The sequence below is a fragment of the Sebastes fasciatus genome, chromosome 8 (genome assembly GCF_043250625.1).
Source record: "Sebastes fasciatus isolate fSebFas1 chromosome 8, fSebFas1.pri, whole genome shotgun sequence".
Lineage (NCBI taxonomy): Eukaryota > Metazoa > Chordata > Actinopteri > Perciformes > Sebastidae > Sebastes > Sebastes fasciatus.
The window spans coordinates 5,539,727-5,563,420 of record NC_133802.1 but is presented as its reverse complement, the minus strand read 5'-3'; the positions used below and the strand labels follow the sequence as shown (position 1 = coordinate 5,563,420).

Below are 23,694 nucleotides of genomic sequence, written 5' to 3'. Positions count from 1 at the left end.
GAGAGAGGAGCTCATGTTCACAAATATTAATTGAGCTTTCCGAGGTCATGGAAATAACAGATTGGAATTCCTCATTGAGGTGGTGTTCCCCTTTAACAAGACTGCATTATTATCATTTTGGCTGTCTGAGCAACTCAACACATGAAAATGTGAGAATGGTAAGTACATAAAAGGGAAGTTTCACAGTGAACAGAGGAATGACACCTCGTGTATCGTGCTCTGTCACTATGAATGTGTATTAACGTCTAGATTTGCCACAGTCAGAAGTTCAGGTTTCCCAATGCCATTAAACGTACTAGTACAGCTATATTAGTGAGTATCATCGATCATTTCAAATAGTTTACCAAGCAGGATTTCACAAAACCACCATCACCGCAGTCATATCAGAAACTCCATCCTGCCAGAACTGAATGTGGAAAACTCATTGTGTCTCCAGCGTTGCCTTAGTTTTGCTTCGACACTGCCACATAGTGCACAGCAATGGAAAAGAAAATGACACAAGTCCATTTAAATATAACAGCAGTAATTACCTGGGTGTTAGTCATGTTGGGGAAATCTAAAAGACACATACTGTTATGTCTGTACGCTGTTTTTAACGTAGCAGCTACTGGCCAACACACTGATGGGAGGAGATTCTTTTTAAAGCAACAGAATAAAAACCTTTTACAGTTACACTTAAACAAATTTGTCATTAATAGGGCTGTCAAAGTTAACGAGATAATAACGCAGATTAATTTTAACGCCGCCAATTTATTCAACGCATTAACGCAATCGATCTTCCGGTGGTTGTGCCACGCTCAGTTTTATAGCTCGAGTGAAGATACTGTAACTATAAAACCTAAGCAATCCGTTGGTACCAAGCTAGCTCACCACGAAGGAGATTAAATAACGCTCCAAACTTATGCTAAATTTTGGCGAGGAAAAACTGCCATGGCCATTTTCAAATTGGAAACTTGATTTCCAATAATAAATACATACATACATTTGCATAAAGCAAGCATATTTGCCCACTCCCATGTTGATAAGAGTATTAAATACTTGACAAATCTCCCTTTAAGGTACATTTTTAACAGATAAAAAAAAAAGTGCAAATAATCACGATTAACTCTGGACAATCATGCGGTTAATCGTGATTAAATATTTGAATAGATTGACAGCCCTAGTCATTACTGTAACCCTTTCTAAACCTACAAGAAATACACGACTAGTAATCATTTACAACTTTAACCCCACATGTGCAGCTCTTAGAAAATGGAAAGGATGACCTTTACAGAGCAACCTCTAGGGTCAGCGTCTCTCTGCTAGAGAACCCATCAAGCCATAATCCTGTGGAATTGGCTGTGATGCTTCAGGCTGAACTCTGGGGCCTCAGACTCTGCGCTGCTTACATGATTCTACCAACAGCTCCCAGCTTGCTCAAGATGCTATTAGCAAATCAATACCGTCCAATGGACGCTGCCGCCACAAACCATCTGCCTGCACTGCAGCAGTCTGAGCATAATATGCAACCTCAGCCAAGCACTTTGGTTAAAAACTGTTTTTTTTTTTTTTTTTACATCAAAGTGTAGGAGATTGGGCCTGCACACTGACCAAATCAATATGTGCATGCATTGGTTTGCATGTTCGTGCAAAATATATGCATGCCATGTGTACACTAAATAGTTTCTGCTGCTGAGCGTGAACCTAGAATAGCAAAAATCCCTGCTTCATCCATCGCTTTGCCTCTTAAAATGGGAAGTGCATGTTGTGCTTTTCCTTTGAGCGGCAATCTCTGCTGGCCATATTGAGGCAGCTGAAAAGAGAACTGATTCAGCATGCAGTCGTCCTTTGTATCTGCTGGCTTTAAGGCTTCTGGTGGCCAGGAGCACCTTCAGTGAATACAGACACTGAGGTTATTAAAGGCACAAATACGCCCAGGTCATGTCAAGATGCTCACACTATGAACAACCTGCGGTGCATCTTCAAACTACTGCAGTACACTATTGTATTCGAATGCTTACTCTGAAATACATTTTCCGACCTTGAAGTCGGTTTGGCGGGACAGAAGGAATGCAAAACCACAAAATCAATTTGCCGTTTTTTGTGCAGCAGAATATTACAAAGTTTAAATGAAGCCCCTCACAGCCTGTCAGGGAAGGGACCCTCTTATCTGTAACACAAGGACAACGAGGACTTTAAGAGACTGCATGCTGTGCCCTTGTTTAAGATGATTTATGAAGCCATTATAGTGTTGTTTTAGCTCCCTATTCAGTCGCTCTCCACTGAAAGGAAAATGAAATCTGCAATGATAAAATGGCAATTTCGCCCTCAATGGCTACCATACATCCGCATAATGGAACGCTATTCAGAGTTGGTCGAACCATACAGCTGCTCATTAGCAGCAGTGTGGTTTGAATGAGCAAAGTCAGTCTTTGTTGATGGAGTCTCTTACTTGCGACGAGACACTCATCCTCCAGTTGCCTGAAGAACACAGTGACTTTGTCCAAATCCAACAGGGCCGCCTTGGTGTCCTCCAGCATGGTCCGCTCCTCTTTCTGCCAGTGGAGAAAAAGAAAGGCTCAGAAGTCGCACCGGGAGGAGAGTTTTGATAGTTAGAAGCCATGCAGTAGGGGACAGCTGCGTGGCTAGAGAGGACACATGGACACAAAAGTGGATGCAACGGGACAGCTACTACTGTATATCTTGACGCTTACTTAAAAATGCTTCAGGTAGGACTTTTATCTTAACCCCTTAACACTCTGATGGCCCACCTGCGGGCCCGGCTGCTATTCTGTCTTTCAGAGGTTATAGTGGGCTCAGTTTTCAAGCTAGAGTGATGATACTGTTATCATATGAACGCTAAATAACGCTACGAAATTATGTTAAATATTGGCGAGGAAAAACTGGCGTGGCGATTTTTAAAAGGGGTCCCTTGACCTCTGACCTCAAGATATGTTAATGAAAATGGGTTCTCTGGGTACCCACGAGTCTCCTCTTTACAGACATGCCCACTTTATGATAATCACATGCAGTTTGGGGCAAAACTGCAATGTGCAGTGTTTTTCATGCAGTATAAATGTGTTATTTGAATATTTCTGCTTACTCGGGTCTCTAACAGTCTTGGAATTGCATAAATTGGGTATGACTGTAAAGCTGAGACTCTTGTGGATCCAATCATGTGTGATGATTTTAGTCCCCATAGGAGCCAATTCATTGTAGATTGTAGATTGACAATAAGGGGTTTCTGAGCAGTTTCCAGAACAGAAGTGCTCGCCATCCAATCGCCAAAAAATACAATTCTTGCAGAAATCTCCAAATGTCAAAAGCTTTTTATACCAAATTACAGCATGGCTTTTTCTATGGTGTTCCTCAAGGTCTTGGTGTCTTAATGTTGTATTTTTGAGGGATTATTGATCATTTTTATCAATTCTAGAGTGGTAAAAAATGGTTAAATTTAGCACCAAATCTGTGTAACAAATGGTTCAACCCAAAAATGCAACAATTTATGAGACATAATAGAGCACGGGAATGACCATCATATACTTCTATCATAATGTTCTAAGCCCTTATACATTTTCACAATTTATTTTAATTCATTCATTCACTTATTAATTAATTCTTGTTTCTTATTAATGACTAGAACAACTTGACACAAAGTGATGAGCTGCATCTCAAATTAATCTTCAGGTTCCAGCTTTCAGATGATGTACACCACTTCTATGTGACATCTACTGTTGACTTTTTAATCTACCTCTGTCCCCCACCCCTACCCCTGTCTAAAAAAAGACAACAGAATGGTAAGGGGATAAAAAGAACTGCATGCAACTTATGAAGCTACATCACAAAGTGGAGCTTCATTAGAAAAACCCATCAGTTTGCACCTTCTTGTCAAATGAAAACAGAAAATCTGTACTCACCAGGTGTGGCGCTAGCGTGGACTGGAAGTGCAGCAGCACGCCAATGACCGATATCTGCTCCAGCCACTTGCGGCTGGTCTCCTTGCCGTCTTCCTGGTACTCCCCAGCGTTGTTGAACCGCGACCGCAGCGCCGCCAGCAGCTGCTCCGCCAGCGTGCACAGGGCGCCCGTCGCTGCCTGGCAGAAGATCACATCCCGTCGCAGCTGCAGAGAAGTGTCTGGTGTTGGGGAGGAGAGAGAGAGGAATTTTGATGTCAGAGAGTGATGGAGGGAGTTCACGGGTACAAAGGGGGAGATTATGGGGAAGGTCAGTGGGCAGAAGGCATCCCAACCTCCCACTGTAACCTTCCTCATTACACGCGTCCTGGAGTTGCTCCGATACATATACTTTATTCCATTAGCCCGGATCCCCCAAGAGGATATCTCCTGTTAACTAGCACCATATGCCACTGAGCACAGTTCAAAGTGACTGGAGCATCATGTGCTTTGACACCAACCCTCATCCCTGAACAAACACACAGAACAACTGGCCTCAATCTGGAAATGAGCCTGATCTGGAAAATAAATGCTGAAGACTTATTAGATCCATTTGATTATACCGGAAACTAAATAAATTTAAACATCTGCTTCTTTATCTTCAGTAATACAGCAGATCAGAGCTCATTTTGGTAGCTATTTTAGATTTAGTCTTAAAACGAAAATCCTTATTAGTTTTAGTCACATTTAAGTCATTTTTATCCTTCATAGTTTTAGTCGACGACAACTCAAAACGTTTTAGTTACCGAAGAGAAATTTCAGTTTTCTCTCTTAATTTTGTCAGATATTTATTAAAAATGTAATCTTAGTCTCGTTTTGTAATCATATTATATATCTGTTACTCAACCATCCGAACCTGACCCGACACGACACGCAAAACACCAACTTTATGCATTATAGTAGCACAATTGTCAGGACTGAAGTGTAAGACAAGAACAGAGATGGAGTGAGCGCGGCCACCGCAGCGCAGTGTGTATGTGTGTATGTGTGTGTATGTATGTGTGTGTGTGTGTGTGTGTGTGTGTGTGTGTGTGTGTGTGTGTGTGTGTGTTTGAGACAGAGAGAGGGGAAGAGAAGGTGGAAGGTGACAAAAATACAGAGAGATTTTGGTAAAGTTTTTATGTTTTTAAACTACATTTTAGCCTCATCTTTTTTGTCAACGATATTGCATGTTTGATATCGTCACCGTCAGTGTTTAATGATGTCGGTGCCGTCTCGTCATCATCATTGTTAACAAAATGAACCCTGCAGCAGATGTGAAACGAATACATACTTGGTATAGGGCTATTATATTAGGTTGTTCATTATTACTACAAAAGTGGAAATGCCTTGTTTCAACGCTAATGTAGCAAAAAAAATTAGAACCACTGAATGTTAAGAACTGTATTCTTGACATATTTTTGTTATAATTCAATAACCTCTGAATGTGTTTTAAGGAGCTGCAGATGTCCTGGTGTAGAATTGGCTGTATTATATGTTCACATGATGGATGATCTCATTTGCAAAGTGCTCTGAACTGTTGGAATCATTTAAAATACTCCAGTTATGAGACGTTTCCTGCTGCTTGCGCCTGAATTCTGCTGAGTGATTGCACGGCCTGTCTTGATAACTCCTCTGGTAATTTTATGGAAAATTAAGAGCTGGCTTTTATCTAGTTTGACTCACTCTGAATATGAACTGGTTTCTATTTAATGCCGACATGTTACTCTACCTGTGCACTTCAGCAGAGCCAGGAGGAGCTGGTTCTTCCCATCTGTAGAGGCAGAAGGAAAACAAGATGGGATGGCTGATTGTAACGGTATACGATCACGTGTACTGTACGTGTGTGCATGTGTGTTCCACTAACCGTCCACGAATCTCTGCAGGCTCTCCACCAGGGTTTTGATAGAGTTGGGCAGGTTCCAAGGGTCCTCCTGGATGTTCTTGCGGATAATGTGATGACAATGCAACGTCCAGTCTTCTGTTTGGCGGAACTCTGTTCACATAAAATCCAGGAAAGTGTGAGTGTGTGTATCTGTTGTATAACAGATGTATTAACAGTAGCATGACGACACACCCTCTCAGCTTTCTAGCAGTAACACACACACACACACACACACACACACACACACACACACACACACACATATGAAGAATACATACCTGGTTGGCTGAGGTCAGAGTAAAAGTGCTTGGTTTCCTCACAGGCCTTGGTCATAACATTTCCTTTGAGTAGGCAGTTGATGGAGTCAACCTAAAAGCACATACGCAGAAAGATTATCAGGTAATCATCCGCCCACATATTCTACACCTTTCTTCCTTTCTTCCACCAGCTACCTCCTTTCTTTCCGTGTCATTCAAACAAACACACATGCTGACAAACACTCTGCGATAGCTTCTGGCAAGGGTCTTCATTAACAACAACAAGGCTTGTGTTTGCAGCCCCCCCCCCCCCCCCCGAGCTGCTGTTTACATATGGAAGGAACTATAGCAGCGAGAGCAGCCCACGGGGGCGGCCAAAGGACATCAAATGCTGGTAAGAGGAGATGAAAAGATGGATGGATGTCTTTAACGGAGTCCACGTATCAGTGCAAGTCTGTGTGTGTGTGTGTGTGTGTGTGTGTGTGTGTGTGTGTGTGTGTGTGTGTGTGTGAGGAGAAAGAGAGAACGGAGAGAAAGAAAGGAGGTCAAGTGAAAAATGAGAGAGAAAATCAGGATCCTGACCAGAGGACAGAGAGCTCCTGGAGGTAACTCAGCCCAGATGTTGACTGATTACTATCACAATCATCTGTTCCAAATGGTTTGCCGGTGGTGGTGGTGGAGATGGGGGTATAACACTAATGTGTGTGTGTGTGTGTGTGTTCTTGTTTCACTTTCTCTCAGTTTTAAATCTTTTGGCTGAGTTTAAAGTTAGGCAGTCCTCAGTTAGTTGGTTCTTCCGAGGTGTAGATGGGGAACAAAGATTACTGTCATTTTTTGTTAAAATTAGAAGTTAGGGTTCGGGGAAGCGGTTAAGGACGCTCTACAACACAAAACTTCCCAACATCTCCAAACTGAACCCCGGAACTAACCTGGTTGAAAAGGTGCTCGAGGCAGCCGTGCAGCTTGTCCTGTTTGTCGGAGGGAATCCTCATGTCGCACGGCAGCTCATCTCCTAGCGGCCGGAAAGCACCAAACAGAAAGTTGAGGAGAAATCACACATTGGGACGCCAGCGTTCATTTTTATTTGACCATCTGCACTTATTAAACTTTTTTTTTTTCTCGATGCATCTGTTTTAATGACAGGATGAAAGCTGCTAAATCCTTTCAATAGAATGACTCATTGTGGACTATCTAAGACTTAATGCTGTAAAAACAAAGTGATAAACAGCAGCGGACACATACTTGGCTCACAGAATAAAGAATGTGGCTGCGGGGTTGTGAAATGTTGTGTCTACAATATCTGACCACAGTCGCCGCCAAGAAATATCTGCAGCATTTTTTTGTTTAGGCGTGCTGAAAGCGTGACATATGATCAACGTTATCACAAACTAAAGAGGATGCACAAGTTGGCAACTACTGAAACGAAACATCCATTATTTCTTGTCTTTGTTTGACACTCAGTAAGCATGTATTTACTTCGGCCTAGCTCATGTTGTTTATGTTAAATTCACTTTACAATGTTGTCTGTTTGGTAAGGGACACATTTGGCTCTTTACTAGGGCTGTCAATCAATTCAAATATTTAATCACGATTAATCGTAAGATTGTCCATAGTTAATTGTGATTAATCACACTTTTTTTATTCTGTTCAAAATGTACCTTAAGGGGAGATTTGTCAAGTATTTAATATTCTCATCAACATGGGAGTGGGCAAATATGCTGCTTTACGCAAATGTATATATATATTTATTATTGGAAATCAATTAACAGCACAAAACAATGACAAATATTGTCCAGAAACCCTCACAGGTACTGCATTTAGCATAAAAAATATGCTCCAATCATAACATGGTAAACTGCAGCCCAACAGGCAACAACAGCTGTCAGTGTGTCAGTGTGCTGACTTGACTATGACTTGTCCAAAACTGCATGGAATTATCATAAAGTGGGCATGTCTGTAAAGGGGAGACTTGTGGGTACCCATATAACCCATTTTCATTCACATATCTTGAGGTCAGAGGTCAAGGGACCCCTTTGAAAATGGCCAAGCCAGTTTTTCGTCGCCAAAATTTGGCGTAAGTTTGGAGCGTTATTTAGCCGCTGGTTGGTACTAATGGATTCCTTAAGTCGGATTTTTAAGATTAATTAAAAATCGCAAGTTGCATTAATGCATTGAAGAAATTAGAGGCATTAAAACAAATTTGCATTAACTTATCACGTTAACTTTGACAGCCCTACTCTTTACCCAACGTTGGATCTGAAATGATAATTGTTTCACATGCAATCCAATGTGCTGGAGTACGAAACAATAGAAAATGCGTCACTGGAGATGAAAGGACAGATATTGTAGCGAGAGCTCCTGTGGATACAAAACATTAAAAATGCACTAACTATGTTTACAGATGGACAGACAAGTTACATTTCCTTTCTTTCCTTTACCTGATCCCATCTCATCACTCCCCAGGTAAGAGCTGTTGCTTCGCACGCTGGTGTAGGACAGGACCGAATCTCTGTTGCTGTTGCATTCACTGTAATAAAGCACACACACAAATGCACACAGCTTTAAAATGCACAATAAAGCAAACGGTTCATTCCGTTCTTAAACCACAGAGAGGATTTGGAAAGCTGCGTCTTGTAATTACGCTGCCAAATAATCCTTCTGATTGTAAATGCCTTCTCTGATTTACAGTATGTGAGACCAAAGGTAATTAAATGTTTCACACAGCAACAACCGCCACTGGTTTACACAGAGAAGCATTCAGTAAACTGTCACTGCATTAGACTCCCAAACATTTGACATTTGATAATGAACGTGTACATTACACCTAAATACTGAAATGGAGCTCACCTATTCACACAAATACATTTCTAAACACATATGTGCCAGTGTTTTGCAGCTCAGTTTTCAGTGTATTCCTTCACATCCGTGTGTGCAGAGAACTTCAACCTGCCTGAGACGTTTTTTTAAAATGGCATGGTCTGGTATTTACAGTCAAACGTCTACGTGATTCAACATGATTACCGGGAGCATGTGGAAGATTTATGTGGATCAAATTATACGTCGCTTCAAGTGAGCACGCTCGCGATCCCCTCAGAGGAGCTCTGAATGATTCACAAGCTGAATTACCATGACAAATGGCCTACGAGCCACTACGAGATACAAAACGACAACACTGGCTTTGTCTTCCTTTGCTGTATCTCGGTTTGGCTGGATGACAGTGTGGTGGAATAGTGGGTGGATATCACCTGCCGGGTTATTCTGTGGTCCCTAATGTGTGTGTATAAGTGTGTGTGAATGTGTGTTTGTAGTGGTGGTGGTGGTGGTGGTGGTGGGGGGGTTTGGCTACCTCTGAGCTGTGAACAATTATGGGGAGAGGGCTAATAGGACCATCTTTTAGTAGTTTGGCTTGAATTCTCCGCTGGCTTTTATTCACATACACTGTGTTACACTCATACTAATATATGTGTGTATGCAACACCAGGAAATCCAAGTTTTTGTCTTTGTACTCTCTCCCTCCACTCCGTCTAATCATAATGTATTCAGGCCTCCCATTGCTTTTCTCTTTATTTGTTGCCTAATATACAAACAATTCCCTCTCTCCCTATGTGTCCCGTATTATTCCACTTCTGGCTATCTGCTTCTACATAGGTAGGTGTGTTTTTTTTCCGGATGAATTCACAGACATACACACTCTCTGTCACACACACACACAAACACAAGGTGATTTCTAAATTTAGCCACACACCTCCTGCCAAAAGTGTGAGCACCACTGTGACAATTATCCTGCTTGTAGCAGCGGATCTGGCTAAACCTACACCATAAACACACACACTCACACACACACATATGATAGCACAATGGGATCCCAGTGAAAACTCATCAACGGCCTCCTTTGAGGTTGCTTCTTAAATTGTATCCATTTGCATAAAGTCTATATGTAGTATTCACACTGAAAACATGACATAACTGAAGGATACTAAAATGCCAGCATGCACACTAAAACCACTTGAATTTTGAGTGTGGTGTTAAAGGAGATATTGGCCCAAAATGCAATGCACTCAGCTATTAGAATGCTTAAACAAATGTGAGCGTTGGTGCGACGGCTTCGGGGACATTTTGGACAACAAAAAAATACAAAAATCAAATTTGACTTCCGCACTGTGTTTAAAGGTATAATATGTTACATTTGTCACCGCATTCAAAGTTGGCCCTTCCTCCTCGACTCAACAAGAGAGGGAGGGAGGGAGCTAGAGAGAGAGCATCGATAGTCGAGCGAGCTATAGAGTGAATGAAGAGAGGGAGCGGCGTTAGTGAGAACAAAGCAGTGAATCAGAGAAATAAAATGTTATTTTCTGATTGTTTTGCGGCAGTTACATTCTAAAGCACAAATAAACATGACCACAACTGCGCACAACCCGCATTGCTGGATTTTGAATGAATGCAGCCGAAGGGTAGGCTTCTGTCCGCCGTTTCTCAGTGCTGCTCTCGGTCAAGGGGGGGAGACACTGTCTGGAGCACATGCATATAAGAAAACACAAGCCATTCTCATCCGTGAAATATGCCGCTTTGTATCTGACAGAGCTAAATGGGGACTGGTGCCCATCAATGTGTAATCTCTATAAACAGATTCTGCATTCACATGTAGAATCTTTCGGCAACGGGACAAGATTTTGATATCGGAGGTGTTCTGGTTTCTGTTTGTATTCAAAGTAGTATTGACCAATCATGTTTGAGCAGGCTTTGGTTGAAAGCAGGTAAACAGTCCATGTAGAGAGCAAAAGAGGCAGAACGCAAAGGCCAAAATTCTCGAAACCCATCAGCTATTGTCGTTGATTGATTTATAATTTTATTGGTTTAAAATTAGCTTGTAAACTGACTATTTATGAAACAATCCAGTCATACACATCGTCTCTGAACTCAAAATCTAGTCTTGTATCTCAAGTTGCTACACCGGAACCCAGAGGATTGTCCGTCGTCAGACCAATAGCTGATGGGTTCCAAGATCGATTGATGTATAATGCTTGTGCCTCGGTATCAAGACGGCGAGGAGCGTGACAAAGCGGCGGTATTTGATGACCTGAACGGGCTGCATACCCTGCGCTCTGATATTAGGCTGGGGGTTCACCAAAAGGCTGTTTACTGAAGTCCAGAAATGTCCTGAACACAGCAAAATAAGAGGAAACAGAAAATCCAGACAGAGGGCTACAGGGTCTCTGTAGATACAGACACAACCACACACTTCCAGTGGCTCATAAGTGATGATTCAGAGGGATTGTTTTTGTATCAGCCTATACATTGTTTTTTTTAGGAAATTCTTGCATATTATATCCTTAAGATGGAATGTGTTATGTCTGGAAATGACGGTTCATATACCGTCAGAAAGTGTAATATCTTGAGCAAGCTGGTTTGCCAAAGGAAGCTAAGAAAAAACGACAGTCTGTATTGGATTGATTTTGAGGAGGCTCCTGTTTACAGAAACAGAAGAGATGAATAGGACTATTTGAAATGTTAAGCGACAAAGGAAGATCAATCACAGGTTGTCACTTGAGATGCATTCTGATGTCTGGAGGGAACTGTAATCTGTTTCAGCTGGATCTGGACACACTCGACAAAAGGGCTTAACTGGTTCATACACTGATACGGGAGCCAAAAGATTTATGACAGACACAGTGTACCAGAGTTTAGAACAAACACAACTCGATCATTATTTCTTCACACACTCTTCTCTCCTTAATTCGTTCTGTATTTTTCCGTCTTTGACCCCCTGTGTCTGCGTGACGTGTGTGTGTCTATTCTGTTCTTGTTCTCACATTATGTTCCTCACAAACTGTACTCAGCCGGTGACCTCCGACTGTTGAGCTTTGCCGTGGCCTGTCACCACCTCAGGCTTTAATGTCGGATTCTCTCAGCAAGACTCGACAAAAAAAAAAGATTCACCACCCACCTCTGAAACACAGTAGCATTTTTCATCACATGTGGGATGATTCATCCACATTCACTGTGCGGCCTAATACTGCTACCTTGAACAGAGGGTTTTTTCCTTTCCACTGGGCTTCAAAATCCAGAGTAAACACCTCACCGTGTGTGTGCGCGTGTGTGTGTGTGTGTGTGTGTGTGTGTGTGTGTGTGTGTGTGTGTGAACCACACATACAACAGCCTACATTTCTCTTTTACATTTTATTGCGATGAGGTAGTCACGTTTCACATGGCGTGGCCGGGGCCTTAATGACAGAGTGGGTGAGGAGGCCGCGCCCCAAACATTTGGCTCTATTATACACCAGCCCACCACACCAACAACCAATAACTACATCTTAGTGGGTGGTGGAGGGTGGGGCTCAGTGGAGCACTGCCCAGTGAACCGTGCGCACACACGCACTCTCTCTCTCTCTCTGAATGAACTCACAACAAGCAAATGACATAACCAGATCTGACCAAAACATTTTGAAGTCATTTTTAGCCCTGGATCTCGAGTTAAAATGCCAACATCTGGAATGAATCTCAGCCTCCAAAGGGGGGAAATGAGCATTATGGGTTTGTAGAGTAAAGAGGGAGTCTGAGTGTTGCTCATGCTTTATAGAGTCCACAGTTAGAAATCCAGGTGTGACTCAAGGGTGTCCAATGTTTCCTTTCGTGTGTTTTATAAAAATGCTGCTGCTATAAAAGGTAAATATAGATTTTTCTCCAACAAAAACAATTAATTGCGCTTAATATCAGGCAGCTTATTCAGATAAATGACAATGCGACTTTAAATTATTACAAATTTTTAAGCAACTCTGGTCTCAGTTTGGAGATAACCAGTGGTAGAAGAAGTAATCAGATCCTTAACTTGAGTAAAAGTAGAAATACCATGGCCTAAAAATACTCCACACTAAGTAAAAGTCCTGCATTCAAAATGTTACTTAAACCTGCAGTAGGCAGTATATTGTTGGTATCATTGGGCAAGAATTTCATAATAATCTTGCAGCATATTGTAATTCAAGTGTTCTGAGAGATAACTAGACTTCTGCACCTCCTCATGGCTCTGTTTTCAAGCTTTAAAAAATCGAGCCCGAGACGGGAGACTTTGGCCAATCACAGGTCATTTCAGAGAGAGAGTGCGTTCCTACTGGCTGTTCATTCAACTGAGACAGCTGTCAATCACTCGCGAACTCCGATCAAACGGTCAAACTGGGCAGTGCATCATATTATATAAGCACATGATATGTAAAAAGTAACTAAATCTGTCTGATAAATGTAGTGGAGTAAAAATTACAATATTTCCCTCTGGAGTATTTCCCTCTGAGATGTACTGGAGTAGAAGTAGCAAAAAATGGAAATACTCAAGTACAAGCACCTCTAAATTGTACTGAAGTACAGTATTTGAGTAAATGTACTTAGTTACATTCCACCACTGGAGATAACCAAATGTACCTTCTAAGCCTGAGAACACCTAACCAGGTTAAATACTAACATCAACTTCAGAGAGTCGGTTTGATTTCGTGGTGACATAGTCTTTAACCAGTACCTGTAGGAGTCCCTGTAGCTCATCGTGTCGTGACCCGAGTCCTCCTGGTCCTCCTCGTTCACCTTGAAGCAGACTCTTTTAATGCCACCTTGCTCCACTTTGTCCTGGTCGCAGCCGTCCTCGCAGGGGGCCAGAGAGGGTGGCTGACTCGGCTCGTACACCGGAGGCTCCCCGCCCTCCCCTTGGAGTTGCGTGGGCTCGGTGATAGACGACAAGAGCCTAAAAAAATATGTATAGATATTCCCAAAATTAGATTTGAAAACACATTTAACAAAATATGGCTAATGCTGTGTTACTTACACATTAGTCTAGCACATAGTACAATATATGTTTGTAGTATATATTTTTTTAAATAGTTTAAAATGTATTGAAAGCTTTAGAGATATAAAGTATATTGGGATTAAATCCTTCAAATTATGTCAAGACACTATTATGCTTATATTTATATTATAATACACTCTGCAGAGACGTCTTCACAATCAAACGTAAACACATATTCAGCCACATTGTCACACCCCTTCCTCAGCACAGACACACAATATGTGTCTCTTTCTCTCTTGATGTTATCCTGGCCTCACTCCCTGTTCCCGTACTGGGCCCGGCCCAGAAATATTTTGGGCCTGAAGAATGTTCCTTTTGTAAATCCTCAGCTTTAAACAAGGCAAAGGGCAGACAGACAAAGAGAGGCTGACGAACAGACTCAGGAGGCCGGCGTGAGGATAACAGCTCCTAGCTTTTTATTCACAGATCTCTAAATGTCACCGTGAAGGCTATGAAAATAATAAATATCTGATAACGGCACCAACTGTTGGAGCTGAAAATATTTTTTTAATGGATATGAGTAAACACTTTTCTTTTGATTTGATAGATGACACTTTGAGATAAGAGATTTATAAGGAACGGAGACAGAGGAAATGCCATTCAAAGGTAGTTGAGGATCATTCAGTTGCACAGAATCGGTATAAACTGTAACACTTACACATCTATCTGAGCGACATACTGCCTCATCTCCCTCACAGCAACGTCCAGGCGGCTGTATAGGTAAATGTAGGCGTCCTGGGTCTCTGTGTCTTCCTGTTTGAGCAGGAAGCTCAACCCGCCTTCCCCGTGGCCAGCCCGTGGCGGCCGACTGTCATTCTCCCCCTCGCCTCCGTCCACGGTCACCTCCCCGCTGCCGTCCGCCTCGTCCCCGTCCAGGCCGGAGCAGTTCCAGGAAGGAGCCCCCATGCTGGTCACACAGTGCTGGGTGTGGGACATGGGGTTCAGTTGTGCTACAGGACACGACAGAGAGGAGAGTGAGAATAAACAACATGTTTTCAGTTCTCACTTTCTTACAATTATATCTACCACAGATGTTCAAAAGCTTATGAAGTAGCACTCTCGTCTTTGATGAAAAAACAACTTATGCAACTGATATGCACAGCGAGATCAGAATGCTAAACTGTTTACTTGGGTTGAAAGCCAAACTAAGCTGCAATAACCCGAGACATCCCACAACTGCAGACAGACCCAGTTCTTGCAATGAACCCAGGCTGTGTACTATTAGTGCACACAGCCAACATTATGATTAAATAGAGAAGCCCTTTTACATTTTATGTACATTCCACACATTCCTTTAAAATCCAGGGAATGGTGCTGGAAGAGGAGATTTTGTATCACCTCAGGTAATAAGCTTCGTGAATTCATCCTGTTTCTGACTGCAACGCTAAAGACTAGCAACTGTCTGTCACTAGAGAAAATATCGTGTCCATTGCTGTTGGTTGGTCGAGCCGGCAGAACGCACACCGACGAGTGGAACATCTCGTCAGTACAACTGCTCGGCAGATGTCTGACTTGCAGCTGTTGCTGAGAGGAAAGATGAGGACGAGGCATCCTGGAACTGTGACAGCAATGCTGACTCTATTACATTTTCATCTTTAAAACATAAAAACATAAAACTCAAACGTGAGAACTTAACCAAAACCTCTCTTTATTTTTGTCACCTTCCACCTTCTCTCTGTCTTAAACACAAACACACAAACACACACACAAGCACACATATTTTTACATGTTGGCGGTGCGGATTGGCTCTCATAACGGACCAATGGGTGCGACTGAATCGCGCATCATTAATGAGCGCAGTCAGGAGGACTCAAACTAACTGCAAAGCTGCATTCTTAATCATTCAACCTGTGTTTTTCATCAGATAATGAAGATAACATTTTATGTGAAACAAGTTTGACTAAAATGACAAAAATGTTCAATATAATCTGATGACTGATAACAGGACAAAAAAAAAGCTTACAAAATGAAGAAAGAAAATATATTTGACTAAAAGCCAATGACTTTTCAATGACTAAAACTGGACTAAAACGTTTTAAGTTGTTGTCGATTAAAACTAATAAGCATTTTCGTTTTTTTCCTGCTGCCAAAAGTAACACTGCCACTTAGACAGAAGACTTCTTTCTGTATCTAAGGAATAAAGGATTTCTTAACGTTTTGCCCTCTTCTTGAAATTATTCTTTGGCAGCATTACATTCCATTTCCACTCAAATCTCCCCCTCTCTCTTTCTCTCCCCTTTGACCTCTGCAGCAGCAGCAGCACCAGCAGCGTTTAGTGAATGACACACATTCCTACGCTGCATCATTCATTCACTTCTCATGTCAATAACATGGGTATGGCCTGAGGCTAATGGAGTCTTAATGGCAAACCACTCATCTAATTTACTATGGGAATCCTTGTTGAGACCTTGTGGCTCCTGTGGGAGGCTGGGGTTGACATTACCTTCTCTGTGCTGCTGCATTTAAATGGTCGTGGAGGGTAATTAGTCAAAGTGATCACTGGTGTTAAGTGGGTTAAGCTGTGTTACCGTGAAGGGGGTGATCTCAGTGATGCTTAGTTTTAAGCAGTGGATATGTAACAGAGATTGTACTAATGTTCAAATCATATTGGTTAGAGGTGTGTGTGTATGTGTGTCCCCTCTACCTTGGTCAGGATCCAGGCCATACAGGGAGTTCTTGCGCCCAAAGCGGATGCTGAAAGTCCTGCCGGCAGAGGTAGTGCTCTTGGGGTAAGAGACCTGCATGAAGTTGACGTGGCAGTTGGTGGGAACAAAGTCCATGCAGCCCAGCGGGTGAGGGCGAACACCGGCCTGCCTGAAGGAGGGCCATGCCTTGTTCTTCAGCTCCAGGGTAAACTGGGTGAAAAAAAGGGGGACACATACTTTAGTTTAGTGAAAGCATAAGCTGCATGACTGACAGCTCTAACAAATGTGTTTATAATAAGATGACATTCCCTTTCACCACAGTGGTGGTCACTGTAGCAGAAAATATTACATGGAGACATAATGAAGACTAATTAATGTAATATTCTTCTTAGAAGTTGTAGAGAGTTCTTGCTGTCTTGAGTAATGGAAAAAATAAGGTTAAGGACAAGAGCTTGTATCTAACTATTATCATCAAGTTTCTTATTAGGTGTCATATTTTTACAAGTGTATATAGATGAGCTGTATTTAGCCCTGAGGAGGTTTAGTTGATAATAATGTGAGTGTGGTTAATAGACACAGTAACAGAAGAAAGGCAGTGATTGACCTATTTTCACATCCCACTGAAAAGCCTCTCTTAAGCCTCTCAGAGCATTAAAATGCATGGCTGTAAGTAGTTTGATGCATCCATAAACTAAGAACCAATAAGAAATAGACTGACAAGAATATAGATAATACATATTTTTGGTATAAATGTGAGTGATACTGGTTTGAGTGATGATTTTAAGTTACCTGACATATACATCAGCAAACTATTATTCAGTCACACAGGAATAAAGAATTTTTATGTTTTTAAGTTAAAGCTACTACGAGGAACTTTCATTTTGTGTTGATTTTGGCGGTCCCTGTGGACAAAAGCGGTAGTGTTTCCGAGCACCAGAGTCCCTTTAAAAAAACTCATTTTACTGCAGCAGGGTCTGACAGTCTGCTCCTGTGTGATTTCGTCTGATTTCGCCAGAATCTGACCCGGTGGCACCGATGAAAACCATTAAGAATAACTATATAGAAAAAGACAATCTTCTCGCTGATGGTCTTGTTTACATATGTAGGTCATTTAGAGGCGTCAGTATTAAATTGAGACTATTTCATAACCAGTTAAGAGTTCCTGATAGTAACTTTAATATCAAAGAGGGGGGGGGGCATTTCTATGGATATGACAGTCTGATGTGTTCAAGAGAGTGTAGAAGTGTGTCTTAATACCTGCTGGTAGCTGCTGATACGCCGTCGGATACTCTCCAGCTTGGTGTCACAGATTTGTCTGAACTCGTACTGAGGCATGGTAACGACTCGGTCACTCTGCGAGATGAGCTGGCTGCAGTTACGAACAAAGAGGCTGTCATCGCCAGAAAATGCCTCCAGGATCTGTAGAGACAAGAACCATTGGTAAGGATGGATCACTGCAGCAATACAAGTTTAAAAACTTGATTTAGTTGATCACAAACACAGTAAAAATAGCATGCCTAGCAGCAGCAAGTGTGTTTTTCATCTAACTAAACATTCAGCTTTCTAATACTAACAGCTGAAACCACCAGTGATGCCAAAAAAAAACTTTTGTTTCTTGCTTTCAGATCCTGTCATAGCAGTGCAAGTTGAAAAAAATATCAATGACCCACAAACTTGGGATCTTCTATGACACATGAGATGTGATATGTTGGTAGCTGAGATGTTATGCTAATTATAAGTAGTATCATACAGTATTTAGCTGCAAATGAATGGAGGTATGACTTATACCCCTGTGGTGCATTCTCTCCTCAGTATCAGGTTGTATAAGGATAATCACTAGGGCAGTCAAAGTTTAAAAAATCATCTTAATGTTACTAATTTCTTTAACGCATTAACACAATTTGCTAGAGTGAAGATACTGGTATGAAACTAGAAAACCTAAGGAATCCATTGGTACCAATCATGTCATAACAGCTTGCTAAATAACGCTCCAAACTAGGGCTACATTTTGGTGAGGAAAAACTGGCATGGTCATTTTCAAAGGGGTCCCTTGACCTCTGACCTTACGTTATGTGAATGAAAATGGGTTCTATGGGTACCCACGAGTCTCCCCTTTACAGACATGCCCACTTTATGATAATCACATGCAGTTTGGGGCAAGTCATAGTCAAGTCAGCACACTGGGTTTCTGGACAATATTTGTCATTGTTTTGTTAATTGATTTCCAATAATAAATATATACATACATTTACATAAAGCAGCATATTTGCCCACTCCCATGTTGATAACAGTATTAAGTACTTGACAAATCTCCCTTTAAAGTACATTTTGCAATTAATTGCGATTACCTATGGACAATTAATGCAATTAATCATGATGAAATATTTGAATCAATCCACAGCCCTAATAATCCCACTTCACCTCGTTGTCCCATAACTACCTTAGCAGTGAGGCTGAAGCAACCTTTGGGCTGCACCATCTTCTCCAGGACGTGGCTCTTGATGCCGGCAGTGCTAACGTATTCATAGACTACGCCGTGCTCCTGATGGACGTTATCTACCGTCAGGCTGACCAGAGGCAGCTCATTGGAGAGGGAAAGTCTGCCCAGCCGGTGGTCTGTGAAGCACAACTGTCACTTGTCAGTATATAAACTTTGCATGCATTCAGGAGTGATTTAGTCAAGCATGTATATACAAAATGAAGAATGTATCTGATATATGCCATTTTAAAAAGCCATAACATTATTATCAGGATTATTTGAAGGATTAAAAGGAAAAAAAAATGTCCAGAGGTAGAGTCATGGCTTAAAATATTTTTGGTAAGTCTAAAATCCCCCCAAAACTTGCTTGTATAACTAAACCTCCAAAGCTTTGGAAAGACAAATTATGATATAATAAATCCATTTAGTAATGACACATGTAAAAATACAGTGTACACATCTGTCAAATGTACTTACCCTGCCAGCACTGTAAGAAAAATTGGTCACTTTATTGTATATACACTAACACAGTGTTACCAGATGACGTCCTACAACTGTAACTACTGCCTGTAAGTAGCGTGTGTCATTTTCAAACGGAATATTTTCCATATGCAGGGTGAAATTACCTACTTCTGGAGCCACTTTTTACTGACACAGTGACTATGACCGGATTCAGGGGTCATCTGAAAATAGCAATTTAGGTGGAACATAATGTTCTGATGTAATGTTTTTGACAGCAGCAGATTTTTTTTTTAACAAAGCCTGCAATCGTTGTACACACAAGGCAGCCACAGTTTATATTAAAGCACACTCCCAAGTAACACTAATCCTGTTCCAATGCCGACTGATGGGCCAGAAATGAAACTTGCTGCTCATAACTGTTCGCATTACATCTGCAATGGGACTCCTTAAAACTCCTTAATCAGAAACTTTAAATAAATATTTTAATTCACGCACACACACAAGACAGTTTCAGAGGATGTAACATAAAACGTGTTTCACCTGTTCCATTGGTGCCGTTCTCCTCCTCGTGGTCAGACCCATTCTCCACTGGATACGGACTGAAAGGGCTCTCCTCCTTCTCACCTGCACCTCTTTCTCTTTGGAGCTCTTCCACATCCTCAAATGCACGATACACCCACTGACACTGGGGGGGAAACATGAAGTATTACTATAATGTGCAAAAAAAATAAATCATTATTGGAATAAAAAATGAGGAAGTGAGCAAAAGAGGAAGTGAGATGTAGGTGAGATAAAGGCAGAGAGCATGAAAGAACATAATGAGGAAACTGTTATATTTAGCTATGCTCAAGTAGCGGTAGATGTGGGTGCACTTTATACACAGTATCGGAAGGAAAGAATCTGAAGTATTTCTACATGGCCTGTGGACATAGACACTTTTCACCTGACAAGGTAATCAGGGCTGACTGCACCGCCACAAACTCGGCGGTGCAGTCAGCCACATCTACAACATCCTTGTAATTCATCCTGCTGTTAAATGAACCAGCAGACATTTACTGGAACCAGTCCAAAAAAAGGCTGCTCAGCTGAGCCTCTTTGAGGGGGATTTGCCAGAAGAGTAGGCCAGGCTAAATTAAACAAAACAAAACAAAGCAAAACAATGAGCTTCGTACAGAAAGGAGGACATCCTGCTCTGACTGCAGCACTGTGAAATACTGCCTGGAGTCCTGGAGCCAAACCACCAGACACGGGTTTTGCTGTTTGAAAAGTTAAATACTAAATAATTTGAAATATAAATACTAGTATCAACTTATGACCCTCTGAGACTCAAACTAGTTTTTGTCTTTTTTAGGGGGGTACAGGGGGTCTATAGGGGGAGATAGCAGGTCAACAGTAGATGTCACATAGAAGTGATGTACATCATCTGAAAGCTGTGAACCTGAAGATTAATTTGAGCTGCAGCTGTGTGCACTGTGTGTCAAGTTGTTCTAGTCATTAATCAGAAATAAACAAGAGTTAATTAATTAATAAAAAATGAATTGTAAAAGTGTTTAAGGGCTAAGAACATTAAGATAGATGTATATGATGGCCATTCCCATGCTCTATTATGTCTCACAAGTTGTTGTAGCAATCTTTGGGTTGATACCATTTGTTACACAGATTTGGTGGGGACTAACAACCTCACGCATGAATACAATTGGGCTCATTTGATCCACAAGAGTCTCAGCATTCCAGTGATACCTAATTTATGTAATTCCAAGACTGTTTAGAGACGCCAGTATGCAGAAATATTCAAATACACTATTTTTAGTACAGGCGAAAATAACACATTTATACTGCATTCAGAAAACGGCATGTTTTTTGCCCAAAACTGCATGTGATTATCATAAAGTGAGCATGTCTGTAAAGAGGAGACTCATGGGTACCCATAGAACCCATTTTCAGTCACATATCTTGAGGTCAGAGGTCAATGGACCCCTTTGAAAATGGTCATGCCAGTATTTCCTCACCAAAATTTAGCTTAACTTTGGAGCATTATTTCGTCCTCCTCCTTTCGTCAAGCCTGAAGTGGTTGTTACCAATGGGTTCCTTATGTTTTTTTAGTTTTATATGATATCTATACCTTCACTCTACCTCTAGAACTGAACCTGCTACATCCTCAGAAAAACAGTACAGGACAAGTCGGACGGGATCGCGGGTCTCAGGGGGTTATGACTAAAAAATAAAACTCTGCCATTGTTACTCTAAAATAGAATTCAGCCAAAACAATCTTGGCAGCAGGCGTTGATGGAAATAGGTTGTTTATTTGTTGCTTTGGGCTACCCTTTCTCTCCGGGCAGGAGCATACAGTATCTTGAGCTGAAAAATGTTCAACCCTCACTACAAGTGGCCCGCAGCGACAAAATGTCAGCCAGTGATTTATGTTTGAGATCGTGGGCCACCCACTGTTGGAGCCGGGAACGCTGATGAAATGAGGAAACATGTTGTACTGTATGTCGTCACTTTGGTATCATACAGTGATGGCGATTTAAATGAGCAAGTGTGTTTGCAGTTTGAAGTTTTCTTTTCAAACACTAAGTTGCGGTAGGTAACTATAGCATAGCTCTAACTAATGTTAATGCTGTTTTATGTACCGTCTCAGAGCAGGAATGTCTGGGTCACTGGGGTTCTCCGCTCTGTTAGCTCGTCAAATGTGGATTTAGTGAGCTGTCCCACGTTGTTGAATGACCTGGTAAATTAACTTCCAGACCTACAACTGATGTTAATCATGTTACATTGTGGTATTACTTAATTTGTAGTGTAAATAAAACACTTAGCCATAACAACACACACAAGGACTGTATAAACTCACCATGACAGTTACAAATTATGTTTCTTTTCAAATACTCTTACACTACAAAGGCTGCTCTGATGAAGTAAAGATTGTGTGTTAGTGTGTGTTTTCATGGGAAACCCCTCACCGCTTGCGGAGGCTCCTGGTGTGTGTGCTGCGCGGTGAAGTGCTCCAGGACCTCTTCGTAGTCACTGTGGTTGACGTTGTTGCCGTTGACCTTCAGGATGACCTGGCCTGGCTGAAGACCCGCCCCCGCTGCCTCCCAGCCTGCAATGTCAAAACAGGATCATAGGTCAAAGGTCACAAGGTGGAAAAAGTGCAGTGTGACTGCACACAACACATCGGGCTATTATGAAAACACGTAATTTAAGCCAGGGAAAGGAAGGAGTTAAAAGTGTCGTACAAGTGTCTCCCGTATCTAGGGAAAAAATCTGCTTAAATCAAAGTACATGAGTTCATTTTCTATGGAATCTTGTTTTGGACTCAAATCCCGTATGTGCACATAACCTTGGCCCTTTTTGTTCCTCTAGGAAAATAGAAAATTACTCGGTTCAATGCTGTAACACGCTGTACCAAACTACTAATGGCTTTACAGCCTGGAAGTCCAATCAACACCTCCATCATCTTCCTCTCCGACCTAAAAATACCAGCGCTGGCATCATTCCCACCCAGGGTGCCAGCAATTACCTAACTCCGGGGCTACTTGACCCAAGCATGGATATCACACCGGGGGACTGATTTAGGAACAGAAAAAAAACAACAACTGGAGACTCTGAGTATCAGCTGGAAAAATAAACTGCTCTTCATACATCAGCAGAGAGCCAGAAGTGATACAAGACACTAGGAAAGAGAGGAAAGGAGAGGGAGTGTGGAGAGGTATGGAGGAAGGAACCTGACAAAATAATAAATAAATTAATAAATAAATAACTGACTCAATAAATTAATAAATAAAATTAAATGTAGCAAAAATTATATTCAAAATAAATGTATTGCTGTGTATTATCATGTATTGATAAAATGTGACATAAATTTAAATTTCTGTTTTAATTTGCCTCTTTATTTATTCCTTCATTTATTTACTCTTATGTTTAATTTTCCCTTGTATTTATTTCTGCATTTATTTTTATACATTTTTAAATTTATTTATATGTTTTTGCATTTATTTTTGCATTTATTTATTTTATATTAATTTCTAAATGTGTGTATCTCTTTATTTATTTCTGCACGATTTTTCCTTTTTATTTCACCCCTTATTTATTTGCCGAAACTTATTTATTTCTGTATACTTTTCTTTATACTTTTCTTTCTACATTTCTTTATTCATTTCTGCCTTATTATGCAAGGGGGAGGGGAAAAGAGAGAAAGTGTAGAAGTCCCCCTGTCTCCTCTGTTTATAT

At 41.3% G+C, this 23,694-nt stretch overlaps 1 protein-coding gene across 2 annotated transcripts in view; it reads right to left on the bottom strand.

The window, feature by feature from the left end:
* prex1 (phosphatidylinositol-3,4,5-trisphosphate-dependent Rac exchange factor 1) overlaps positions 1–23,694 on the bottom strand; it is a 109,761-nt gene that overhangs the window by 5,590 nt on the left and 80,477 nt on the right. For both annotated transcript variants that reach the window (XM_074642925.1, XM_074642926.1), the window contains exons 20-33: positions 22,425–22,564; positions 20,005–20,149; positions 18,964–19,139; positions 17,781–17,942; positions 16,523–16,733; positions 14,537–14,828; positions 13,558–13,776; positions 8,492–8,580; positions 6,983–7,065; positions 6,075–6,165; positions 5,779–5,907; positions 5,644–5,685; positions 3,897–4,114; positions 2,432–2,534 (exon numbers count right to left, since the gene is read on the bottom strand). In XM_074642925.1, coding sequence (XP_074499026.1) covers positions 2,432–2,534; positions 3,897–4,114; positions 5,644–5,685; positions 5,779–5,907; positions 6,075–6,165; positions 6,983–7,065; positions 8,492–8,580; positions 13,558–13,776; positions 14,537–14,828; positions 16,523–16,733; positions 17,781–17,942; positions 18,964–19,139; positions 20,005–20,149; positions 22,425–22,564 — 2,100 coding nt within the window. The remainder of the gene's footprint in view (positions 1–2,431; positions 2,535–3,896; positions 4,115–5,643; positions 5,686–5,778; positions 5,908–6,074; positions 6,166–6,982; positions 7,066–8,491; positions 8,581–13,557; positions 13,777–14,536; positions 14,829–16,522; positions 16,734–17,780; positions 17,943–18,963; positions 19,140–20,004; positions 20,150–22,424; positions 22,565–23,694) is intronic.